The sequence below is a fragment of the Aricia agestis genome, chromosome 8 (assembly GCF_905147365.1).
Source record: "Aricia agestis chromosome 8, ilAriAges1.1, whole genome shotgun sequence".
In the NCBI taxonomy this organism is placed as follows: Eukaryota; Metazoa; Arthropoda; class Insecta; order Lepidoptera; family Lycaenidae; genus Aricia; species Aricia agestis.
The window spans coordinates 3,938,445-3,959,783 of NC_056413.1; the positions used below are offsets into that span (position 1 = coordinate 3,938,445).

Here is a 21,339-nt window from a genome sequence, read left to right on the forward strand (position 1 = left end):
GGAAGGGAAGGGAAGGGAATAGTTGAGGGTAGGGAAGGGAATAGGGTAGGGGTTAGGGGATTGGGCCTCCGGTAAACTCACTCACTCGGCGAAACACAGCGCAAGCGCTGTTTCACGCCGGTTTTCTGTGAGAACGTGGTATTTATCCGGTCGAGCCGGCCCATTCGTGTCGAAGCGTGGCTCTCCCACGTATAAATACCTATAGTTCTAGTTATAAACTTAATCTTATTATTAGTAACTAGATAACTCGTAAACTTCGTATCACTTCCCTCCTATAATATCAACCATCTCTGGATCTCTACCCAATGGGTTCAGCCATTCTCGAGTTTGGGTTAGAATAACAAATTTCAAAATTCATTTTTATTTATACAGACACCTACATTATCTACACATTTTCATCAATTTCTAAAATCGTAATCCCAAACATATTCAGCACGATCACCTTATTATGTCGTGTTTGTATGGAATCAGTAACTCTAAACTTCTGATCCATTTTCCAATTTCAAGAAACTTCTTAAGTGTGGGGGATTCGCGGCTCTGTAAATCACGTTTTCAGCTCAGGGCATGATAAATAATTGCTAAGTGCTTTTTGGAATCTTTATTTAAAAAAAGGCCGCGCATAAGTTTGAGACCGCTCTCAAATTTAGGGCTTCTCATTAAATAAATTGTGTTGGAGTAAGTTTACATTTCAAAATGTAAACTTACTTAGTCGATGCAAAAGTGAAAGCTCATTTAAAATGTGTAAATTGCGTAGCTTTACAATTTAAATTATCATTTATATTTTGGAAACTAAAAAAGCGATTAAATTGTAGTTTCTGGATCAATTCATTGGCAAGTAGTCGTCCTGAAACAAAATGTTTATGATGAGTTATAATTATTATGGACATATTTGGACATATTTCAGGTGCCAGGAAATAATAGTTTTCGTTTCAAAATAGTGTCGGTTTGCAACACTATTTGCGGGTAACAACCAGTTAACCATAAAATAATTATTACAAAAATTTGTTTAGAAACCTAGAAACTTCGGACTGGATCCAAACTAGAATTAATGTTGAAAGACCACATGAGTCCTTAGAACTTAACAATTCATCATATATAACAATTTTATGTGACTTTTATGCAGCGAACAGAAACTCATTTAGGTCTGAATGATTGAATGCTGAAAAATGAAAAACGCTCCGGGCGATACTTGGAGCTTTTGTGTGGGGAAATGCGAGAGGAATTTTCCTTGGAATATAATTTTGGAGATTTAATACGAGACCTATGCGATCTTCTCAAGTCTATATTGAATCCATTTCGTGCAAACTCTATCTTGAAAACGTAGATTTTTCCACAATTTTTGTTTATTATCCTGCACATAATATCGCGTAAAAAATGTTTTACTACACTATAGGCCGTTCCCAATATTTGATCTATCTCTGGTTTTGCCCTACTAGAGATAGGAATAGCTCACAATTGACATATTAAAATATATGTCTCTAATGTCTAATGTGAGCTATTCCTATCTCTAGTAGGGCAAAACCAGAGATAGATCATATATTGGGAATGGCCGTAAGGCTGCCTTCACATTACTGCAGCACTGCGGCAGCAGCGCTGCAGCCGCGCGACTTCTACAGTCGCGCGGCAGCTGCTTGACTCTCTCTTGTATATAAGTTGCGCGGCTGCATTCTAAATAAAATATCCAGTCCTTTATTAGGACTGAGTATTGAGTATCCATACCAAATATCAGCAAAATCGGTTCAGCGGTTTAGGCGTGAAAAGGTAACAGACAGACAGACACACTTTCACATTTGGTGGTTGGGGTTGGTTCCACGAATTTCCTCTGTGGATGAGTGTTCGTCGTAACCAAGGTGCCTGTTTCTGCTCTGTAGTAGAGCAGGACATTCAAGGAGGCGGTGTATATATTAAATTTTAATATTACTAGATGTTACCCGAAACTTTGCTGTGCCAAAATCTGTTGGTTAATGTGAAACTGTACTTTTTATTGACAAAACGACTATACCTTGAAAATTCCAAGAACTTAAACGCTATCATACCAAACAGCAAAATCTGTTCAGTAGGCTTAAGCGTGGAGAAATAATAGACAAACGCAATTTAAAAATCAGCATGAAAGAATGGATTCAGCTTAACGACATCCAAAAACATGGTTAAATAGCTACCCACCTGGTTAAAGTACCACCATTTTCTACCGCGAAATAGCTTGACTGGGGATGGTTCCATGCTGCCAAAACTTGGGGCTTTGGGGTTCAGATTCAGATGGTTACCGCTCATCTACAAATAGATGAAATGCTACGTAAGACAGACTACGAAACACTGCTAAGTAGTATGGCGTTTCTTCAACACAGCACAATACTGCATCGATTTTATTTGATTGCCCGCTGCTGTCGACAGTCCAGAAATATAATTTGGCTTAGGAGAGGACATCCAGGATTCATTGGAATCTCTAGTACTGTGTACCGGTTGTGCAAGCGGGCGTTGTTATGTCACAGGTATTGCAGGTGACTGTTGCAAAATATATTCTGATGCCTGTAAAAAATCCTATAAAATTTTTCTGACAGCAGATATTGAATCATAATTCAAGACGAGATTGGGAGAATAAGATAAGTAACATGAAAAAACTTCCCCTTTTTTGTTGTTTAAATGGAGGCGTTAGGGCCGGAAAATTTATTTGAAATAGAAAAACTATGGATTATGTGTGTAGCCAGATATAATAGCTAGGTTATGAAGTAGATAATAGACAAATTTTATCAAAATAATTAGGGGAAAAATGAGTTATTGTCCGTATGTTACGAAATGTTACTTTTGCTATTCTTCCATTCACGTTTTCATTATTATGTGTATAATAACTGCTATCAAATACTTGTTGTGTTGCTGTCGCGAGATATAGTAATCACCCCGCGGGTTTGCTGGCTTAAATCCTTACAGCGGCCGCAGACTTACAATTTCGAGTTGGTAAACTAAATCGCAAACTAATAGCTATAGTGACTTATGAGAGCTCGCACATTGAATCCAACTAAATTGTTCAACTAAATAATTGGACACCGATCGTATAAGAACCGCGATTCCTTTCCAATTATTACTTACGAACTTACAAAAATAAAAAGTTGTCCAATTAAATTGCGAAACTACGCAATTTCGTTGTATTGTACTTTAATTTAGGCCAACTTGAAATTGTATAATATTTGCGGTGATGTTTACACCTACCGAGTAATGTGGGAAGACAGCGTAAACGGACATTTTGATTGGCCGCGAGCACCATCTCACCACTGTCTTGCCACTTTAATCGGTAAGAGTAACAAGGTAACCCTTAAGCCTCTCATCATTGTTGTGAAATGTTATTATCATACTTGGTAATTCCAAACAGTGTTAAGCTTGTACTTATTATCCCGCGTGCTGTACGGGTTGTCAGGATTTCTGTCACCTCTGCTCTCCTTTGAATCGTCCTCTTCAGAACTGCTGTCAGAACCTCGTCTTCGTGTCTGCTCAAATAATTATTAGAAGCAGAAATATAGTTAAATCATATATCGTGGTTAAAGAGTAGACATTATGATACAAATAAAAAAATTACGGTACAAAATTTCAGATAATTATTTCTGCGTTTGCTGTTTGTGCATGGGTATTTCTTTAAAAATTTGAGGTACATGTTGTGTTTTCTGGTGTGTGCTTAAACACTTTCTGTGGCATTTATTTCTCATACCATTGCAAATGAAGTTGTTAGCATGCGAAACAAAACGAAACAAAAGAGCTGAAGTTACCAAATAATCATTAAGAGCGAAGCCATACTTCTTCGTTGCACTGCGGTGCGTTGTGTTGTCGGACCAGGTAAGGGCCAGGCCACAACACTGCGTTGCGGCGTAGCATCGTAAAAATATACGATGCCGCAGAACGCATCGTGTAAATTTCCGATGGGACAGTGACTATTTCCAATGAAACTTTTAGCTCCGACACGCATCGCATTTCTGCGGCGTCGTAGATTTTTATGATGCGACGCCGCCACGCAGTGTTGTGGCCTGGCCCTAAGGTCATCTCTCCACCGCCGCGATCGTCACTGGGACGTCGACGTGACGGAACCGATTGAGCGATTTTCTATTCTTTTCATTTTCCTTGACGTGACGTCCCTGTGACGGCAACGGTGGACAAACGGCCTGAGTGTAGCCAAACCTTTATGTCGAAATGCAATGGAGTCAAACGGCCTGAGTTAAGCCAAACCCACATGTTGAAATGCAATGGAGTCATATTATACCACGTTGCCAAACGCGTTGTCATTCCGCTTAGAGTCAGTCCACACGGTGCGTTGAGTCGACGCAGCGGTGCCATTGCGTAGTTTTGCATACAAATAACCAAGGTGTTCACAGGGCGCGCTGCGTCTTCGCAACGCACACATGACCCACAGCATACCCCTCCTCCCACTTCGCTCGGGGACTGTTGACTGTTGACGTGACTGCTTTGTAATATCGCGAACGCTGTGATAGCGCAGTGCCCGTGTGGCCGGCTATGCGTCAAAATATTTGCGTTGTGACGACATCATGCAACGCGATGCGCCGTGTGGATTGGCTCTCACTTCATCTCTTGTCGGACGTTCTGTCAAAAGACTCGAACGAGTGACGACGTAACGCATCAATGATGATAATTATTAATCTATAGCGCATCAATTTAATTGTAATTAAATACTTTTATTTCTTCATTATACAGGGTGTGACAAAAATAAGTGATAATACTTTAGGGTGTGTACGTGTTCCTGAAAGACCAAAAAAATTTTCACTTTTGTATGGAGAAACTCGTGACGCTCGAGCCCCTGCCCATACAAAAGTGAAAAAAAAATTTGTCTGTCAGAGCTGCTACTTTCACAGTGAACTCTCTACAAGGAAAACATACACACCCTAAAGTGTTATCACTTATTTTTGTTACACACTGTATATTTGAAAAAGGTATATAACATAATCGTTGGACCATCGCCGCTGTGTTGTCGCAACGAAATGGAGTATCGTGGCTTCGCTCTAAGATTCTAGAACATTTCCTCGTTATTTTCCACAAAGGAATGTTTCACGTTTCACGTCTTGCGTCCGCAAACAGGTCTCAGGGGGCTTATTGCCTTCACGTGTACCTTAATTAGTTACTATTCGAGTCCTCTAAATATACTAAGGACAGCACACCTTGGGAATAGGGTGGCTCCATGCAGGTTACTTTTCTTTTAATTTTGTTACATAGCTGTAAGCCATAACATTGTAATTTTTCATTTTTTTTTGCAAAAGATGGCCCCGTGCGAGTTTCTTACGCCGGTTCTTCTCGGCGGGGTAGTTCCCGAACCGGTGGTAGGCAACGTAGTTTCTTCGTTCGACTTTCAAAAAGTGTATCATGATACCCATTTTGAATAAAAAGATATTTTATTTTATTTATTTTATTTATATCTACGGGGAAAATTACTTGTTTATTTTTAACTGAACGTATTCTAAAATTTAAAAATTTAAAAATAAGCATAAAAATGTATAATTGTTATAATAAAAATAATAAAAATTCGGTACGAAAATAGACTCTTGAATAAAAAAATAAAAAAAATAAAAAGCATTGACTTAAAAATATAATACTTAAGTACCTATATGATAAATTCCAACCCCAAGGGGTTCAAATAGGGGATGAAAGTTTGTATATAATAATACTTCTTAACGCGAGCGAAGCCACGCGCAAAAGCTCGTATAATATAAAACTCAAAGGTGACTGACTGACATGGTGATCTATCAACGCACACGGCACAGCACAAACCACTGGACGGATCGGGCTGACATTTTGCATGCAGGTAGATATTATGACGTAAGCATATGACAGTTTGTATATAATAATACTTCTTAACGCGAGCGAAGCCGCGGGCAAAAGCTCGTTCTATATAAGATCGAAATAATATTATGATCGAAGTCATAAAAGTAGGCTAATCACATTTCTTAGAATATCAAATATAATTTGGTATTTTTATGTTTTCCCCAACCACTGATCGATTATCGGAGATTTCCTCGTTCGACAAAGTTTTTATGACGCCGCGCCGCCGTGTTTATTTGTGACCGAGTGCGGACTTTTGAATTGGTTTTCCATATTCGGAATTATAAGAATGCTTTTACTTCAAATCTTAGAATTCTTGTTCAAGTCAGTTAGCAGTTAGCATCATGTAATAACATGAACAGAATTTAAATAGCTTGTAACTATGTTATGAAGCTATGTTATGAAGTTATAAAGCTCGACAAAGAGGGGCCAATCACAAGATCGTGCAATATGGAAAAAAAGAGGGGAAGCCCTGACCCAGTAGTGGGACACTGTAGGCTGGTAATGATAATAATAGTATGAAGAACTAAACTAATAACATTGCTGGAGAGTCTTCTACATAAAATGTAAATCATGTTATTTCTTTTGATTACTACATACCTTAGCTTTATTGGCGACATCCCTGAAAAGCAAAAGGCAAATAATAATAATATTATAATACTATTACAATAATGTCGATTAACTAAAATAAAGTAGTGGCTTATAATAATTGAAATAGCTAGATCATGTCCTTCTCTCAACATGATTCATGTATTCTGAATATTCTCAAATTAAAATCATCAAAAAAGTGTCACGCAATTTCTGCCTTTAAAGTTTGCCTAACGCTGGCCGCATAGGCGGCATACATACTTTTTCCGTATTCGATTTCTGAATTCGTAGTCGTTAGAAAATACATAAACTGAGACACGAGTTTTTTTCCGAACGAAACGAATTCCTCACATACGAGTACGTTTCAAGTGCAAGGCGGCGCGTACGCGAAGGAAAACGAACGTTAGCTATAATATAGCGCCTCACGTCTCACGGAACTTGAAATCGGAAATTGGAAATTCCACATTATGAAATCGTATATGGAAAACGAGTGTATGCGGCCAAAAATATACTTGAAATTGGTGATTTTTGGGAACGAAGACCCTTATGGCGCGTTCGGCGTTGTGAAAGGAGGCTAGACAGAACGATAGCATAGTAGTGGCAAGGGGCGTTGATGGTATTCCTGTCGTTGATGGTATAGGTGGTGTTTTTTTTTTGAGTGTATATTATAAACAGGGTTTTTTGAACATAAGAAATAACTTCGTTCCATTCGGGTCTCCCTTGACACCTCTCAAGTTTTTTATCAATATTATTTGGTCGCTGTTAAGCATTAGTGTCCTAACCCACAATTTTTTTGTTGTTAAATTTTGAATGCAGTCTTGTTCTAAATCATCTACAGAACATAACTGCATTCATAACTCAATATATTATATGAATTATATGATGAGAGGTGTAGCAACAGTAGTGAACCATTTAAAGCATATGTTAAAAATTATTCTAAAACCTTCAGAAAAGTTTGTAAAGCTGCTAAGGCTCTATATATCAAAAATAAAATTAAAAAATCTAAAAATAAAATCAAAACTACATGGAAGGTTATATCTGGTGAGACTGGAAACGTCACCTGTCGTAACACTGATTTTGAATTATACTTTGAAAATAAAAAGATTACAAATAATCTCGAAGTTGCGACGGTTTTTGAAAAGTTTTTTGCTGACATTCCGGTCTCAACTACAAAAAATCTAAATTCCTCACCAGAAGCTGCTGAAAAGCTACTCAGAGACAATGTAAAGGAATGTGATGTCAATTTCAAGTTTAGGGAAATTAGCCCTAGAGATATTATTGATACCTTTAAATTGTTGAATATTAAAAATACTACTGATCTCTGGGGCATGTCTACAAAAATTATTAAATCGATAATTGACATCATAGCTCCTCATCTGGCAATAATTTTCAATGACTGCATTAAGAGTGGTGTTTTTCCTGACTTAATGAAGCACAGTAAGGTCGTACCTTTATTTAAAGCGGGAATTAAATCAGATCCGACTAATTACCGGCCTATTTCGATTTTACCGACTCTTAGTAAAATATTTGAAAAAATAATTTTACAGCAATTACTGTTACATTTTAATTTAAATAATTTATTACACAATAACCAATACGGTTTTACTAAGGGTCGTTCCACAACGGATGCTGGTATAGGTCTTCTTTGTAGCATATTTGAAGCTTGGGAGGAGTCACAGGATGCCTTAGGTATTTTTTGTGACCTCTCTAAGGCATTTGACTGTGTCGAGCATGCTACTTTAATCAAAAAATTGCACCACTATGGCATAAGGGACTCAGCACTCAGCCTTTTGACTTCTTACCTCAAAAATAGGACTCAAAGGGTTGAAGTTAATAGTAAAAGATCCAATGGGACCAAAATAGAATTAGGTGTACCACAGGGATCCATTTTAGGACCATTTCTTTTTCTCATCTACATTAATGACTTACCTTATCTAGTTAAGGATAATGAGATAGTACTTTTTGCTGATGACACTTCACTTATTTTTAAAGTGAAGCGACGGCAGTCAAATTACGACGAGGTAAATAGTGCTCTCTCAAAAATAGTACATTGGTTTAATGTTAATAACTTACTTTTAAACTCTAAGAAAACCAAATGTTTAAAATTTACTTTGCCCAATGTTAGGCAAGTTCAAACCAATTTACTATTAAATGATGAGAAAATGAATTTGGTGGACTCCACTGTATTCTTAGGCATTACATTAGATAGTAAATTACAGTGGGGTCCTCATATTGCTAATCTTGCAGGTAAGCTCAGTTCTGCAGCATATGCAGTCAGAAAAACTAGGGAAATTTCTGATGAAGACACGGCAAGACTAGTTTATTTTAGTTATTTTCACAGTAGAATATCTTATGGTATCCTTTTATGGGGAAACGCTGCCGACATCAATACAATTTTTGTGCTGCAGAACCGAGCTATACGCTCAATTTATAAAATGTCAGCTTTTGAATCTCTGAGAGAAAAGTTTAAAGAAATTGGTATTCTAACTGTTGCTTCTCAATACATTTTGGATAATGTATTGTATGTTAGAAAGAATTTAACTAAATTTAAAACTAAAAGTGATAGTCACGGTAGAAACACTAGAAATAGGCACAAGCTGGAAATACCAGTGATCAGACTTAGCAAAATAAGTAAATCTTTTAAAGGTCAATGTATACGCCTTTACAATAAAATCCCAGAAAACGTTCAAAATCTATCAATTAATAAATTTAAAAAAGTAATTAAAGAACGTTTGTGTGTCAAAGCCTACTATACGGTCAAAGATTTCCTAAACGATAGCACATCTTGGGAGTAGGATGGCTGCTTGCAAGGCTGCTTCTACATTTATTATATGTGACTTACAATTGTGTATTCATATTGTATAGATTAAGTTATTTACATTCTAAATTTTATTTTTTTAAAAGACAAATTTTCCACTTTTTTACTAAAAAGTTGCGAGTTTCTTACGCCGGTTCTTCTCGCCGGGTTAGTTCCCGAACCGGTGGTAGGCAACATGTAGTTCAACATTCTGAAAATATTTGATTCAAATTTATTCAGAAATAAAACAATTTTTATTTATTTTATTTATTTATTTAATACGTAATTTTTGTGTGGGTTAGTACACGAATGCTTAACAGCGTCCAATTTATTTTATGTGTCGTTTTCTAAATGTCTCAATCTCACAGTCATGAAATCTAAAAAAAAGTCGCATGAAAAGTATCATGCTTACTTGAAAATTTTGGACGCCCCTATCTACGTTTACTTAATCTATCAATTGTCTTTGGCCGTATAAAACCTGACAATAGTTATAGAACACGACTGTCCGGTATTCCAATTTGGACGTTGATTGCTTTTTTGGCCTGTCGAAATACATTTTATCCGTTTGTTGAAATATTTAACTGCAGTAGCCAAATGGCTGCTGAAAAAACCGTTAATGTAATTTCCTAAAAAAGTATTTTTAGGAAAATACATTAACTAAGGACACTTATCTATATAATACTAGCTGTCCGGGCAAACGTTGTTTTGCCATATAAATAATTTTTGGTATGAAAAATAGATGTTGGCCGATTCTCAGACCTAATGACCTGACAAAATTTCATGAGAATCGGTCAAGCCGTTTCGGAGGAGTATGGCAACGAAAACTGTGACACGAGAATTTTATATATTAGATTATGTATATGGTATGGTATGGTATGGTGTTTATGTCAAAATCTTCGTTTGATTTCTATTATTAAGTTACTCTCTGAGAACGGTAGTAACTCTCTAATTATAGTTGTCACATAAAATTTTGTGTTCCATGCTGTGCCCCGCTGTGCCCCGCGGTGACCCGTGATTATTAGGTAAACTAAATTGTGTTTTCATAGGTAATTGGGGGGGCGCAGCCCCCCAAGTAGGCGCCGGGACGAAAGCCTATTAATCAAAAGACACTCGAAATCTATACGTGTTTAGTTAAGGTTAGAATAAATTCACATTTATGATAAATAACTTAGTTTCATCCTTTTTTTTAAGGAGAGGAAATGCATTACGCATCCCCCGCCCTCTCGGGGGAAAGGGCAGGGGTATGTCGGACTCCCTCCACAGAGGTTTACCGACTAAAACTGCCCTCGTCAACACTACACGCGGAGGAGCGGGATCGCTACGCATTCTACGCGTCCTCCGCAGCGCTTGCCGCTTCCGGCACCACAATCACTGCAGCAGCCTATGCTGCCACCTGTCTTCACCGAGAGGCTCCCCGGGCACCGAGGGAGCCTGTCTCCTCGGGGTCTATATTGTGGGCGGTGAACCCCCAGACCTTCATAGCGGGGGCGATTTCACTCGCCCCGGCTTTATCGGCTCCAGGCCGCTTACGCGGCCGAGCCTTGGAGGAAAGCCTTACGCTTCTGCCTCGTGCCGGGAGGCTTGCTGGCTGCTGTGATACAGCCTTTAGTCCCCAGCACGTGGCCGCTCTCTTTGCCTCAAGCCCCGCCAAGCACATGACAGCTATGTGTTAATCCAAGATGTCAGCTACCTTCTTGTAAAATTTTGTCGCAATCGGTCTAGCCGCTTAGGCGTGAAGAAGTAACAAACACACAAACTCACATACTTTCGGCTTTATAATATTATAAATTGTTTTCTGATGCTCCTTATTAGGTTTTAATGCGAATGCGTAAGGCTCAACTCACACTAGGGCAGAGTCGAAGCGTTCATAAAGTTGTGCTAGAAATATACTTACAAGCTGCTCTTTTCTTGTTGATTACCAGTTAAGAACATGAGCTGAAAATGTAAAATAAAATATTTTTAGTATATATTTATACCCTGTACCGATGTAAGCCTAATGGCCTTAAAATAATACTGATATTAAAGGAACAACCCTAAAAGAGTATTTTTTTAATTTTGTTTGAAAAAATCCATAACGCTGGAGCGCTTTCTCATAAAAACACAAACAAATCCTTTTAGTGCTTCTACTTTACAGTGACACCTAAACAGGGGACTCATACACACCCTAAATCACATTATTTTGGTCCATCCTGTATAATAAGTATGGAAAATCCGGTCACACTGATCAAAGTTCGATCTGACTGGACTTGTGCGCACGCACTATCGATGTACTGTCAAAATTAATTCATAGGCAGATGGCTGACCTACGCAATTTGGTAGCTTTATGTCAAATTCAGCAGATCACAACCAAGGGTCAATTCAGACCGCGACGCGACGCGTCAATTGAGTACAAATTTAGAAATGCATCTTCGCGTCGCGTTTCGGTCTGAATTGATCTTAAGGGTTAAATCAGACCGCAACGGGACGCGTAGATGCTTTTCATAATTTGTATGGATTTGACAGATTTGCAAGACGTCTCACGCAATTGAAATCTGTCAACTCAGTACTAAATTTAGAAATGCATCTTCGCGTCGCATTTCGGTCTGAATTGACCATAACAGTGAATTATTGACATAGCCCAATCAAAAGACACAGGCCTGTCACCTGCCTAAGAATCGATTAATTCTTCAATGGTACAAAAGAGTCCGGTCAGGTCCATATGGGGGCCTAAATGTTTAAAATTTAAACATACTTACTATCAGCGGAGTCTTCCTAAAATACAATAATTTAATTACTAAGGGTTTTTGGAGTCCAAACAAGAAAACCTTTCAATTTTGCTCTGTTCATCAGTTAGTTGCAGATATAGAATCAAAATTCCAAAGTTTTCACCCTTTCCGTAGCCAAATGGCAAAAAAACTGAACCCTCATAGACGTCTGTTCGTCTCTCCTGTATATTATAATATTACAGCCACTTCTTACGACATACGGCTTAATCAGGGCGAGCGAAGCGAGCTCCAGTATATCATACAACCTGAGCACTTTTGCGCTGCCGTGGTATGACTATAATGCCGTTAACTACCAAAACCTACTTTTGAGTTATAAGCAAAAAACGCGGTAAAAATTTAAACCTATGTAACTCCTCAATGACAAAACCGATTTGAGATCGAAAAGCACCAGAACATACATAAAAGAGATACTTATTATCTATTAATATGTGATCTAGAATTTCTTTATGAATAATAAAAAAAACCCGTTTTTCGTTTTAGTTCATCATTAATGTTTCTTTCTTTCATCTATAATTTGACTTAAATGCCGTTACGTATACCTTAACGGCATTTTAGTGTTTCTATTCCTAATAAAAACGTTGTCTATTAAAACACTACAAACATTTTCTCATAGGTTTAGTTAAAATGTCGTTATAGTACATAACCCTGATTTAGTTTAATATCAAGTAATACAGAACCAACTTATGTTAGTCTTTAGTGCTGTTATTGGTATTTTACCGCATTTAAGTCTAGTAAGCTACAATATGTATATGAATAACTCCACTCATTGTTCCGCTAAAACGCCGTTACACTATTTACTTTTTACGTTAACGGCGTTATAGCGATACAAAGCGAAAAATATTGCATTGTGATATTTAACTATACGGAGTTAAAGTATTAAATAGGGATCTTATTTTGTAATAAATTAAAACTCAAGTTAGTAAATCACAATATTTATTATGTACTTTATTGAGCATCTTAGATAGCTCTATAGTATATCTGGGAGCACGGCAGTGCTCCAGCCAAGCTTTTTAGCAAAGGCACGGCCGTACCATACTTTTCTCGAAGCGGTTCGCGGCTTTTTCACACCCCATTTATCTTCGATGTTTACAAAGCTAGGAATTTAGAATTTCGGTGACTAGGAGTAAGTATTAAAACTAGCATAACCTCAAAATTACATAACATTTCGATAAATAGTTTAATAGTTACGGATGATCAAAGTAACTACATTTTGTCACTCACTGACAGATCATCAAAATTCTAAGGTACTTCTAGCAGACTTAGAACCTTGAAATTTGCCAACAAGGTAGGTCGTTATCCACAATGAAAGGAAATATTATGAAACTGGCCAAGTGCGAGTCGAACTGGCGTACATAGGGTTCCGTACCGTAAATTTGTATGGGAGCCCCCCTTAAATCACAAGTTTATGTACTTTTTATTACTTATTATTAAAGTGGAAATACAATTAAGTATTTTCTGAAATTTTCAAAAACCTCACTTTTACCATTATGGATATAGGGCAAAAAAGGGCAAAAAAACGTGTTTGTTGTATGAGACCCCCCATTAATCATTCATTTTATTTTAGTTGGACTATTAGCTTTTATAGCGACAATAAAAGTACATAATTTGTAAAAAAAATAAAATATCTAGCTATTGCGGTTCTCGAGATCTAGCCTCGTGACACACTGACGGACGACAGACAGACAGCGAAATCTAGACTCATTAGGAATAGGCTCCCGTTTTCATCCTTTGGGCAAGGAAGCCTAAAAACTGAAAAGTATAATATAACTTTATTAAATAAAAGAAAAGAATTTTATTGTTTGTGGCTTTGCAAGAACATTAAAAATGAGTTTAGACTTCATAATAATTATTTTACGTACAAAAGGAAAAATAGTGAACAAAGTTAACAATGAAACTATGATAATTAAATTAGATTAAATCTCAAATCAGAACTGCGAATTACGATGTACACTCCATACTCGCTCGATAGATGGTGTAGCACTCCCTTTATATCGCGGTATCGCTTGTTTGCGGAGTATAATTATTATGGTTTGAAAAAAATCCGGAATAGGTCGTAATACTCAATCGAAAGTAACATCGATGCACGAATAACCTCTTGATAGTTCAAAAGTTATCCTGAAATTCTAGGCTATCGTCATAGAATTTGTACTTTGTAGAAGTACCTACCTGTTATTATCAATTAATTTTACGACATAGAATATATACCTAGAGATAGAGAATGTGTGCTAAGCTAAGTACAGAAACGTTTTAACGTGACCTGAAAAGAAAGGAAACCTTAAAAAAAGAAATAAAATCCCACCAAAACATTAAATGTTAAAAGGAGCCAAGCAAAATATTGCATAATATTGCATAGCCATGCAATATATCTATCGTAAAAAGTTTTCAGATCACATTCAAGCCAAGCCTTCAGCTTAATTAATTTATAATTCATATTGTGTATGTATTTTGGTGCGCAATAAAGAGTTTTATTATAATTATTATTTTGTAATTTAAATCAACATTCAGTGAATTTATATATATAGTTTTCTTTATTTTATAATAATAATTATTATAGTGGCTTGGCAATGAGCACTAGAGAAATAATCAGCGACTGATTGGGTATTTATTGGGTACAATCGTCGACATGCGTCATTACATACGGTACTAAAAAACACTTTACGCTTGCCGTTTGTGTAAGTATGAACTACCCTAAATATGAAGTTTTATATTTGTTTTTCTTGTGCTCGTTGCCGAGCCACTATAATAATATATAAAATAAAGAAAACTATTGATAAATTCACTTAATGTTGATTTAAATTACAAAATAAGATGAAGGCTTGGCTTGAATGTGATCTGAAAACTTTTTACGATAGATATATTGCATGGCTATGCAATATTTTGCTTGGCTCTTTTTTACATTTAATGTTTTGGTGGGATTATACTTACAACTAATTTGTATGGACGCTTAGCTCTTTACTTAATACAAATATCACATTAATTGGGTGGCTAAGAGGCACGATAACATTTCTACATAATAATATTATAATTATAGCATGCTCTTAAGACGGCCGTTTTTAAGTCTTTCTGTCTCAAATAAAAACAACACAACTAAATAAAATAAAACTTACTGAAACTACAAAATACAAATCAAGTCAAAATTATCAATTCGACGTGTACATATTGTATGTAATATTTCCAGAACTGTTGTATAATATTATATCAATATATGACAGCTTCTGAACAAATGTGGCAAATTTCAAAAGTGTATGTATGTATATGTATGTATGTTTTGTGCACGCATATCTCCGGAACCACAAGTCCGATTTTAGTGATTATTTTTTATTGTAGTAGGTATTGTTCAACTTAGTTTATTATTATTATTAGGAATACTGCAAGTTTGTTTTTTGAGATAGGGAATTTTAATTCTTAATTACGTAAGCGCATTCGGTAAGCGCCTGCGACGCACTGAATACTCCTGACCTCTGACCGCGAAACTAGGATGTCACCGGGTGAGATTTTTTAACGGCATTATAGCGTATTATTGTGAGATAGCGACATTTAAATCTAATATTTAATTTAAAATATGTTTTATTTCACTTTATAAATGCCGTTACTGGCTCGTAGCGTTCATTGAGTAAAAATATAAATGTACTAAATGCTAAGCTACAATGCCGTTAAGACTCGTTAGTCACATTTAAGTCTAATTTTTTCACTTTACGGCATTATTGTTTAGCAAACATAAAGTCCTGCATTAAAAAAGAGTTACAATAAAATAGTTAAAGTACTTTAATCACTTTACAGTGTACAAAATACCGTATAACGGCAATCTAGTGAAACAATCACAAGAAAAAAGTATAATAAAAATACAAGTTAATGAACATTAGCGGCTATATTGACTCCCAATATGACTTAACGTCATTTAAGCGTATTACATGCACAAAAAAGGGTAATATAACGGCATTTTCATTATTATTATTTCGGAAACTATTCAACTTATCAGAAAACCGCTTATATAGGTCGATAGAGAATTTTTTTCTTATTCATGTACAGTCAAAACTTGAAAATCGACCAAATGTCACTTAACGGCATTTTTGTTATACCACGGCAGTGCGGTACACTTTACGGAAAAACTATCACGCCTATTGATTTGTGCTTTAACATGGTGATTTTTATTCATATTCTTGGTCAGTCAAGTGGCTACTATTAAATAAAAAAAACTGCCTTAAAGATTAGCAGCACGAAGAAAAACGACGCGAGCACTTACAAAGCTCGGCTTTAGGCTAGTTAAAGTAGTAAAAGTAATTACTTTTCTCCTACGCTTTTTGTTTCGGCATACATAGAGGCTCTACACAGCTCAGCACACCGTTCTTCGCTCGGGTACTCTGTTGGTAGCTTATTGTAATTCTCATCGACGATTCCCACAGCACACTTTTTGTTGTCCAGCTGCACCGGAAATTATAAAAATTATGATTATCTAGATGAAGCCTGCAACTCCGTTTCGCTGAAATTAGTTTATCACGCGGGAACCTGACTTTTTTCAGAAATAACGACAGGATAAAAATCGACAGCGAAAATATTTGTTATAATAACACTTTGAGCCGTACCAGAGGCCGTACTTAAATTTTATGAAAAAAAAATCGATGCACGTATAAGCGTTTATGGTTATCGTTAAATATGGCGTCCTTAAACAAATATTTGACATTTTGCACTGTAGTTGTAGTTAAAGTTATAGTAGAAGTTACAGTTATAGTTAAAATAAGTTGGTGCAACCCACCCTGTGTATGGATATTGTTTTATTCAAGCCAACTTCCTCCACTTCTTGTTTATAATGTTGCTTACAACATACGACAGCAAAATGACGAAGCGTATCTTTGTTATAATGTTTTTATTCCGTATCAATCAAGGCATTTTTATGACGTATCGGACTAGGATCACACAATGAAAAAGAAAAAAAAAATATTTTTTCTTGATTTTCAAAGACGACCTGTGGCTCAGTGGTGAGCGCGTTGGTAGCTCAAGCCGGGGGTCACGGGTTCGAATCCCGCCGACGGAACAAAAAGTTTTCAATGTTCCCGGGTCTGGATGTGTATTAAATATGTATTTGATAATATCATACACATCCAGAATTATAATAAAAATCTTAAATATATGTATAGTATAAAAGTATTAAATATATTTCCGTTGTCTGGTACCTGTAACACATAAAGTCCTTTGGGTACTTAGCACGGGGCCAGACTGACGTGGTGTGAAGCGATAGATATTAAAAAAAAGAGATTTGAAAACGTATGTTGAAACGTGACCCTGATTAGCAATCAGAGATATAATTTCACAACTGCTAATAAAACAGCTGAAATAGAGCAAATAAAATGTTGCAAAAACGCCGTGCGGGCTTTGTTTCAATGTTAAAACCTTAATTAAATGCTACGTTATGTAGAGTGACCATAGTATGCGATAAATTTAGGAAATATAATTTCATTTTATCCTATTTATAAAAAAAATGACTTTAAAATATTATGTGAGTCTCGCTAAAATGGCTGATTAAATATTAGTGGAAGTCCAGGGAAGATTGTTTTAGGAGCGAAGTGATACGAACTTCACCGGGTCAGTAAGTATAATATTATGATATTTTCGTGTCACAATATTAATTGTTGTCACAATCTTCCGAAAGGGCTGAACCGATTGTGTTAAAATTTTATGTATCATGAAGGTCTGAAAATCGGCAAACATCTATTTTACGTTCCCGCAATAACATTGTAGCAGACCGGGCATCGCAGAATCCTGAGCGCTATTAAATTTTGTCACTGAGTTGGAGGTTCTGAAAGAAATTTTTATGGTTACTACTCCTTTACCTGGAACATAACATTTCTTTCAGGTTCTCAATCCCACAAAATGGCAAATCAACGTTAATAGGGAATATTACGAAAAGTTCGGAGCAGAGGGCGCTTCTAGCACTTACAGTTAACTAACTAAAAGCCGAGCTTTGTGAGGTCTCGCATCGTTTTTCTGCGTGGTCATAATCTTTAAGATTTTTTTCATATATAAAAATTTAGGCGTGATTGTTTTTCCGTAAAGTGTACCACAAAAACAACCTGAGCGTTGTGGGATATACTAGGGCTCGCTTCTGATAATCCGACCAAAATCCGTGTTGCATAATGCGCATGTCATATTAATAATAATAATAATAATAATGTGTCATTGCCGGATAACGTCTTGTAAAATTATAAAATAATAGTCACCCTACAGTACATGCACATAACGGATAATGGAAATTGAATTTGTAGTTATTACGTTATAGATTTATGAATGTGGGCTTAAGAGGATGGATATAATTAAGTATTAGTGTAATTACATTTATTATATTGTGACAATTAATATTTAATTAATCAAAATCATTAATTCATTACAATGATACTGTGGCGGTACCCACAATTCGCCTAACATTCCTGCATCGCGCTATCGAAGTTTCGGAGAACGGCAAGATATATACAACGTCTGAAATGACGTCAGTGGGCTTCGGCCTGACCGAGCATGCTATTTCGCTCGGTCGGAAGATCTTCCCTTTCGGCCGCCATTAACAACGTTAAAATACCGTTTGAGCGCATAAGGGGATTTATATTAAAATTTAATCACAGCAACAAATGTTTCCTGGACTTTCACGAATATCTGAAGATTAAAATTAGCCAAATCGGTTTAGCCGTTCTTGAGTTTTAGCACTACTAACAAAATTAGAAATTTATTTTTATTTACATAGACTAGCTTTTACCCGGTGGAATATCCTTTCATTGTATGTACATCCTAATTCCAATTTTTAGACATAATATCTAAAAATTGCAATTAAAAATTATTTATTTTAGACGTCCACACTTCTAACACTTTTTTCATAATCCAATACGTCAGAAAAGTACGGCTCTACAGACAAAAAAACTACGTCTGTAACACCAAGGACGTTTTATTAGTATTATTCATCCTAATACTTGCATTAGGATAAATGCTTTCAAAATGAACAACGTGGAATTTGTACTCATGCTTAGAATTCGAATCAAATGAAACAAAACGCCCCATTCCAAACAATAGTCTATAAATACAATGAAAGTGGCACTAATCGGCGCTTCAAACGTTCAAGTTTGTTAACTTTGACAATAAAATTATACAGCGCTATCCGTTCCAGAGTTCCAGTGTTGTCACCCTACAGATGCTCTCCAAGCTTTTATGCTTAGTGAGAGAAAAACCTTTAACATAGTAACAAGCTTAGTGTTAAACAAAATATAAAAGTGTCTAAGGACAAGTGCGTCAACAATTTTTTGCTTTTTTACACGGCATGGCACCGGGCACGGCACACGTTTCCCAACACGGCAAAATCGGAATACGTTACTGGTGGGATCGCATTGAGATACATTTACTATTGCTTTATACGTGGGAGAGCCGTGTTTCGGCACGAATGGGCCGGCTCGACCGGAGAAATACCACGTTCTCACAGAAAACCGGCGTGAAACAGCGCTTGCGCTGTGTTTCGCCGAGTGAGTGAGTTTACCGGAGGCCCAATCCCCTACCCTATTCCCTTCCCTGTCCTCCCCTATTCCCTTCCCTTCCCTCCCCTATTACTCTATTCCCTCTTAAAAGGCCGGCAACGCACTTGCAGCTCTTCTGATGCTGCGAGTGTCCATGGGCGACGGATGTTGCTTTCCATCAGGTGACCCGTTTGCTTGTTTGCCCCTTTATTTCATTAAAAAAAAAAAATGTCTGTGTTTCCCCCTCTCGCCTGTCGCCCTAGCGAGTGGTGGATACATCGGCACATGGCCATAGTAAATGTATTTATTGCTAAGTACTCACATACGGTTTTGCTCGATAGTTTTACTCCAAATCGAGTAATAATTACTGTGTGGACCGCAAAACTCACAGCTCGAAGGCTCGCATCGAGCTGGCTCGATTTAAAATATATCGATTTAGAATAAAACTATTGAGCAATGCTAAATGTGTGGACGAAATCCCGAGCCGCAGGTTTTGCTCGATCGAGCAAAACCGAATGTGAGTACTTACCATAATATAGTTAAATCGACGACGTCATCTCATTCTCGTTCACGTCCCGGTAACGGCGGGGGTAAACGGTAGAATACCGTGAAGTGCCACGGGAAATTAAAGTGACCGAAACAGGATAGCAGAAAATTATTTTTACTTACGCATTTTATAGCACGAAGGTATATTGGACTAGCGTCAGATAACACCGATAGAACCTAGGAAAAATTGTAGTTTATAAATCTACTCTTCGTGATTGATAATTGTGTAATTTAAAAATATTGTGTAAATTAAAAAATTGACACAACATTTTTCAGACCAAAAATAAATGACGGATAAAAGTGAATGAAAAAACTAATATTGCACTAAGTAAATACCTGCTGAACGTGACTTACAATTAGAGGTACAAAAACTCTCATTATGACTAACTTCGTACTGGCTTTGCACAAAATTACATAAACTTCAGTATAAACAATTTCAATCGAAGTGTACTCGGTCGGAACCCGATCGCAAGCCGTGAAATTGACTTTGTATTCGTTGTCAATAAATTTCATTGCACTTTACCTTCCTACAATATTAAGGTAGAAAGTCAGTTTTATATTTCGCTGCATATTTTAGATATGGGTTGTTAGAACTAAGGGTTAATTCAGACCGCCACGCGTAGATGCATATCTAAGTTTGTATTGAATTGACAGAAATATTGTAAAACTGTGCTAAAATCGTTACTAGTTTACTAAATTACGCAACTAAAACTGTATTATATATGTAAACTTTAAATATTAACGAGGGCAAGGGAGCGTAATCGTTACGGACGATCTCTTTCAGGAATCCAGGAGAGAAAATGACTATATTATATTTAATTATAATTTATAACATTGCAAGCCGAGTAGTAGGTAGGTACTGCATAAAAGTAATATTGTTAAAATAGAATGCTTGAATAATATTATAAAACTGAACATGTGCCTGCTTTTAATATGAAAATTAATGTCAACTTATAATGTAGACGACCACTGTGGCTCGGTGGTGAGCGCGTTGGTAGCTCAAGCCGGGGGTCGCGGGTTCGAATCCCGCCGACGGAACAAAAAGTTTTCAATGTTCCCGCGTCTGGATGTGTAACTATTAAATATGTGTATGATATAATAAAAATCTTAAATAAGTATTATATGTATGGTATAAAAGTATTAAATATATTTCCGTTGTCTGGTACCTGTAACACAAGTCCTTCAGGTACTTAGCACGGGGCCAGACTGACGAGGTGTGAAGCGTCCATAGATATTATTATTATATTATAATTGTTGCCGTTGCATAGATTATTCTATTGTTTTTGCAAGTTTTTAATACATTTTATACAACAGTCAACAGCTACAAGTTGTGAATCAATAAAAG

The 21,339-nt window shown here is 36.6% G+C and overlaps 1 protein-coding gene across 3 annotated transcripts; it reads right to left on the minus strand.

Moving 5' to 3' along the window:
• Nucleotides 1–583: 583 nt before the first annotated feature.
• Nucleotides 584–20,454, minus strand: LOC121729228. Of its 3 annotated transcripts, none has more exons than XM_042117676.1 (9): nucleotides 20,383–20,454; nucleotides 20,118–20,171; nucleotides 16,247–16,383; nucleotides 11,932–11,947; nucleotides 11,091–11,131; nucleotides 6,412–6,433; nucleotides 3,348–3,479; nucleotides 2,164–2,271; nucleotides 584–844 (listed from the first exon to the last, which is right to left on the minus strand). In XM_042117676.1, exons 3-9 carry the CDS (start codon nucleotides 16,276–16,278, stop codon nucleotides 821–823), a joined length of 375 nt encoding a protein of 124 aa, XP_041973610.1. In that variant the 5' UTR covers nucleotides 16,279–16,383; nucleotides 20,118–20,171; nucleotides 20,383–20,454; the 3' UTR covers nucleotides 584–820. The 3 variants fall into 3 exon arrangements, with proteins under 3 accessions (XP_041973610.1, XP_041973609.1, XP_041973608.1); XM_042117675.1 differs by having other exon boundaries at nucleotides 20,349–20,454; XM_042117674.1 differs by having other exon boundaries at nucleotides 20,331–20,454.
• Nucleotides 20,455–21,339: the final 885 nt, after the last annotated feature.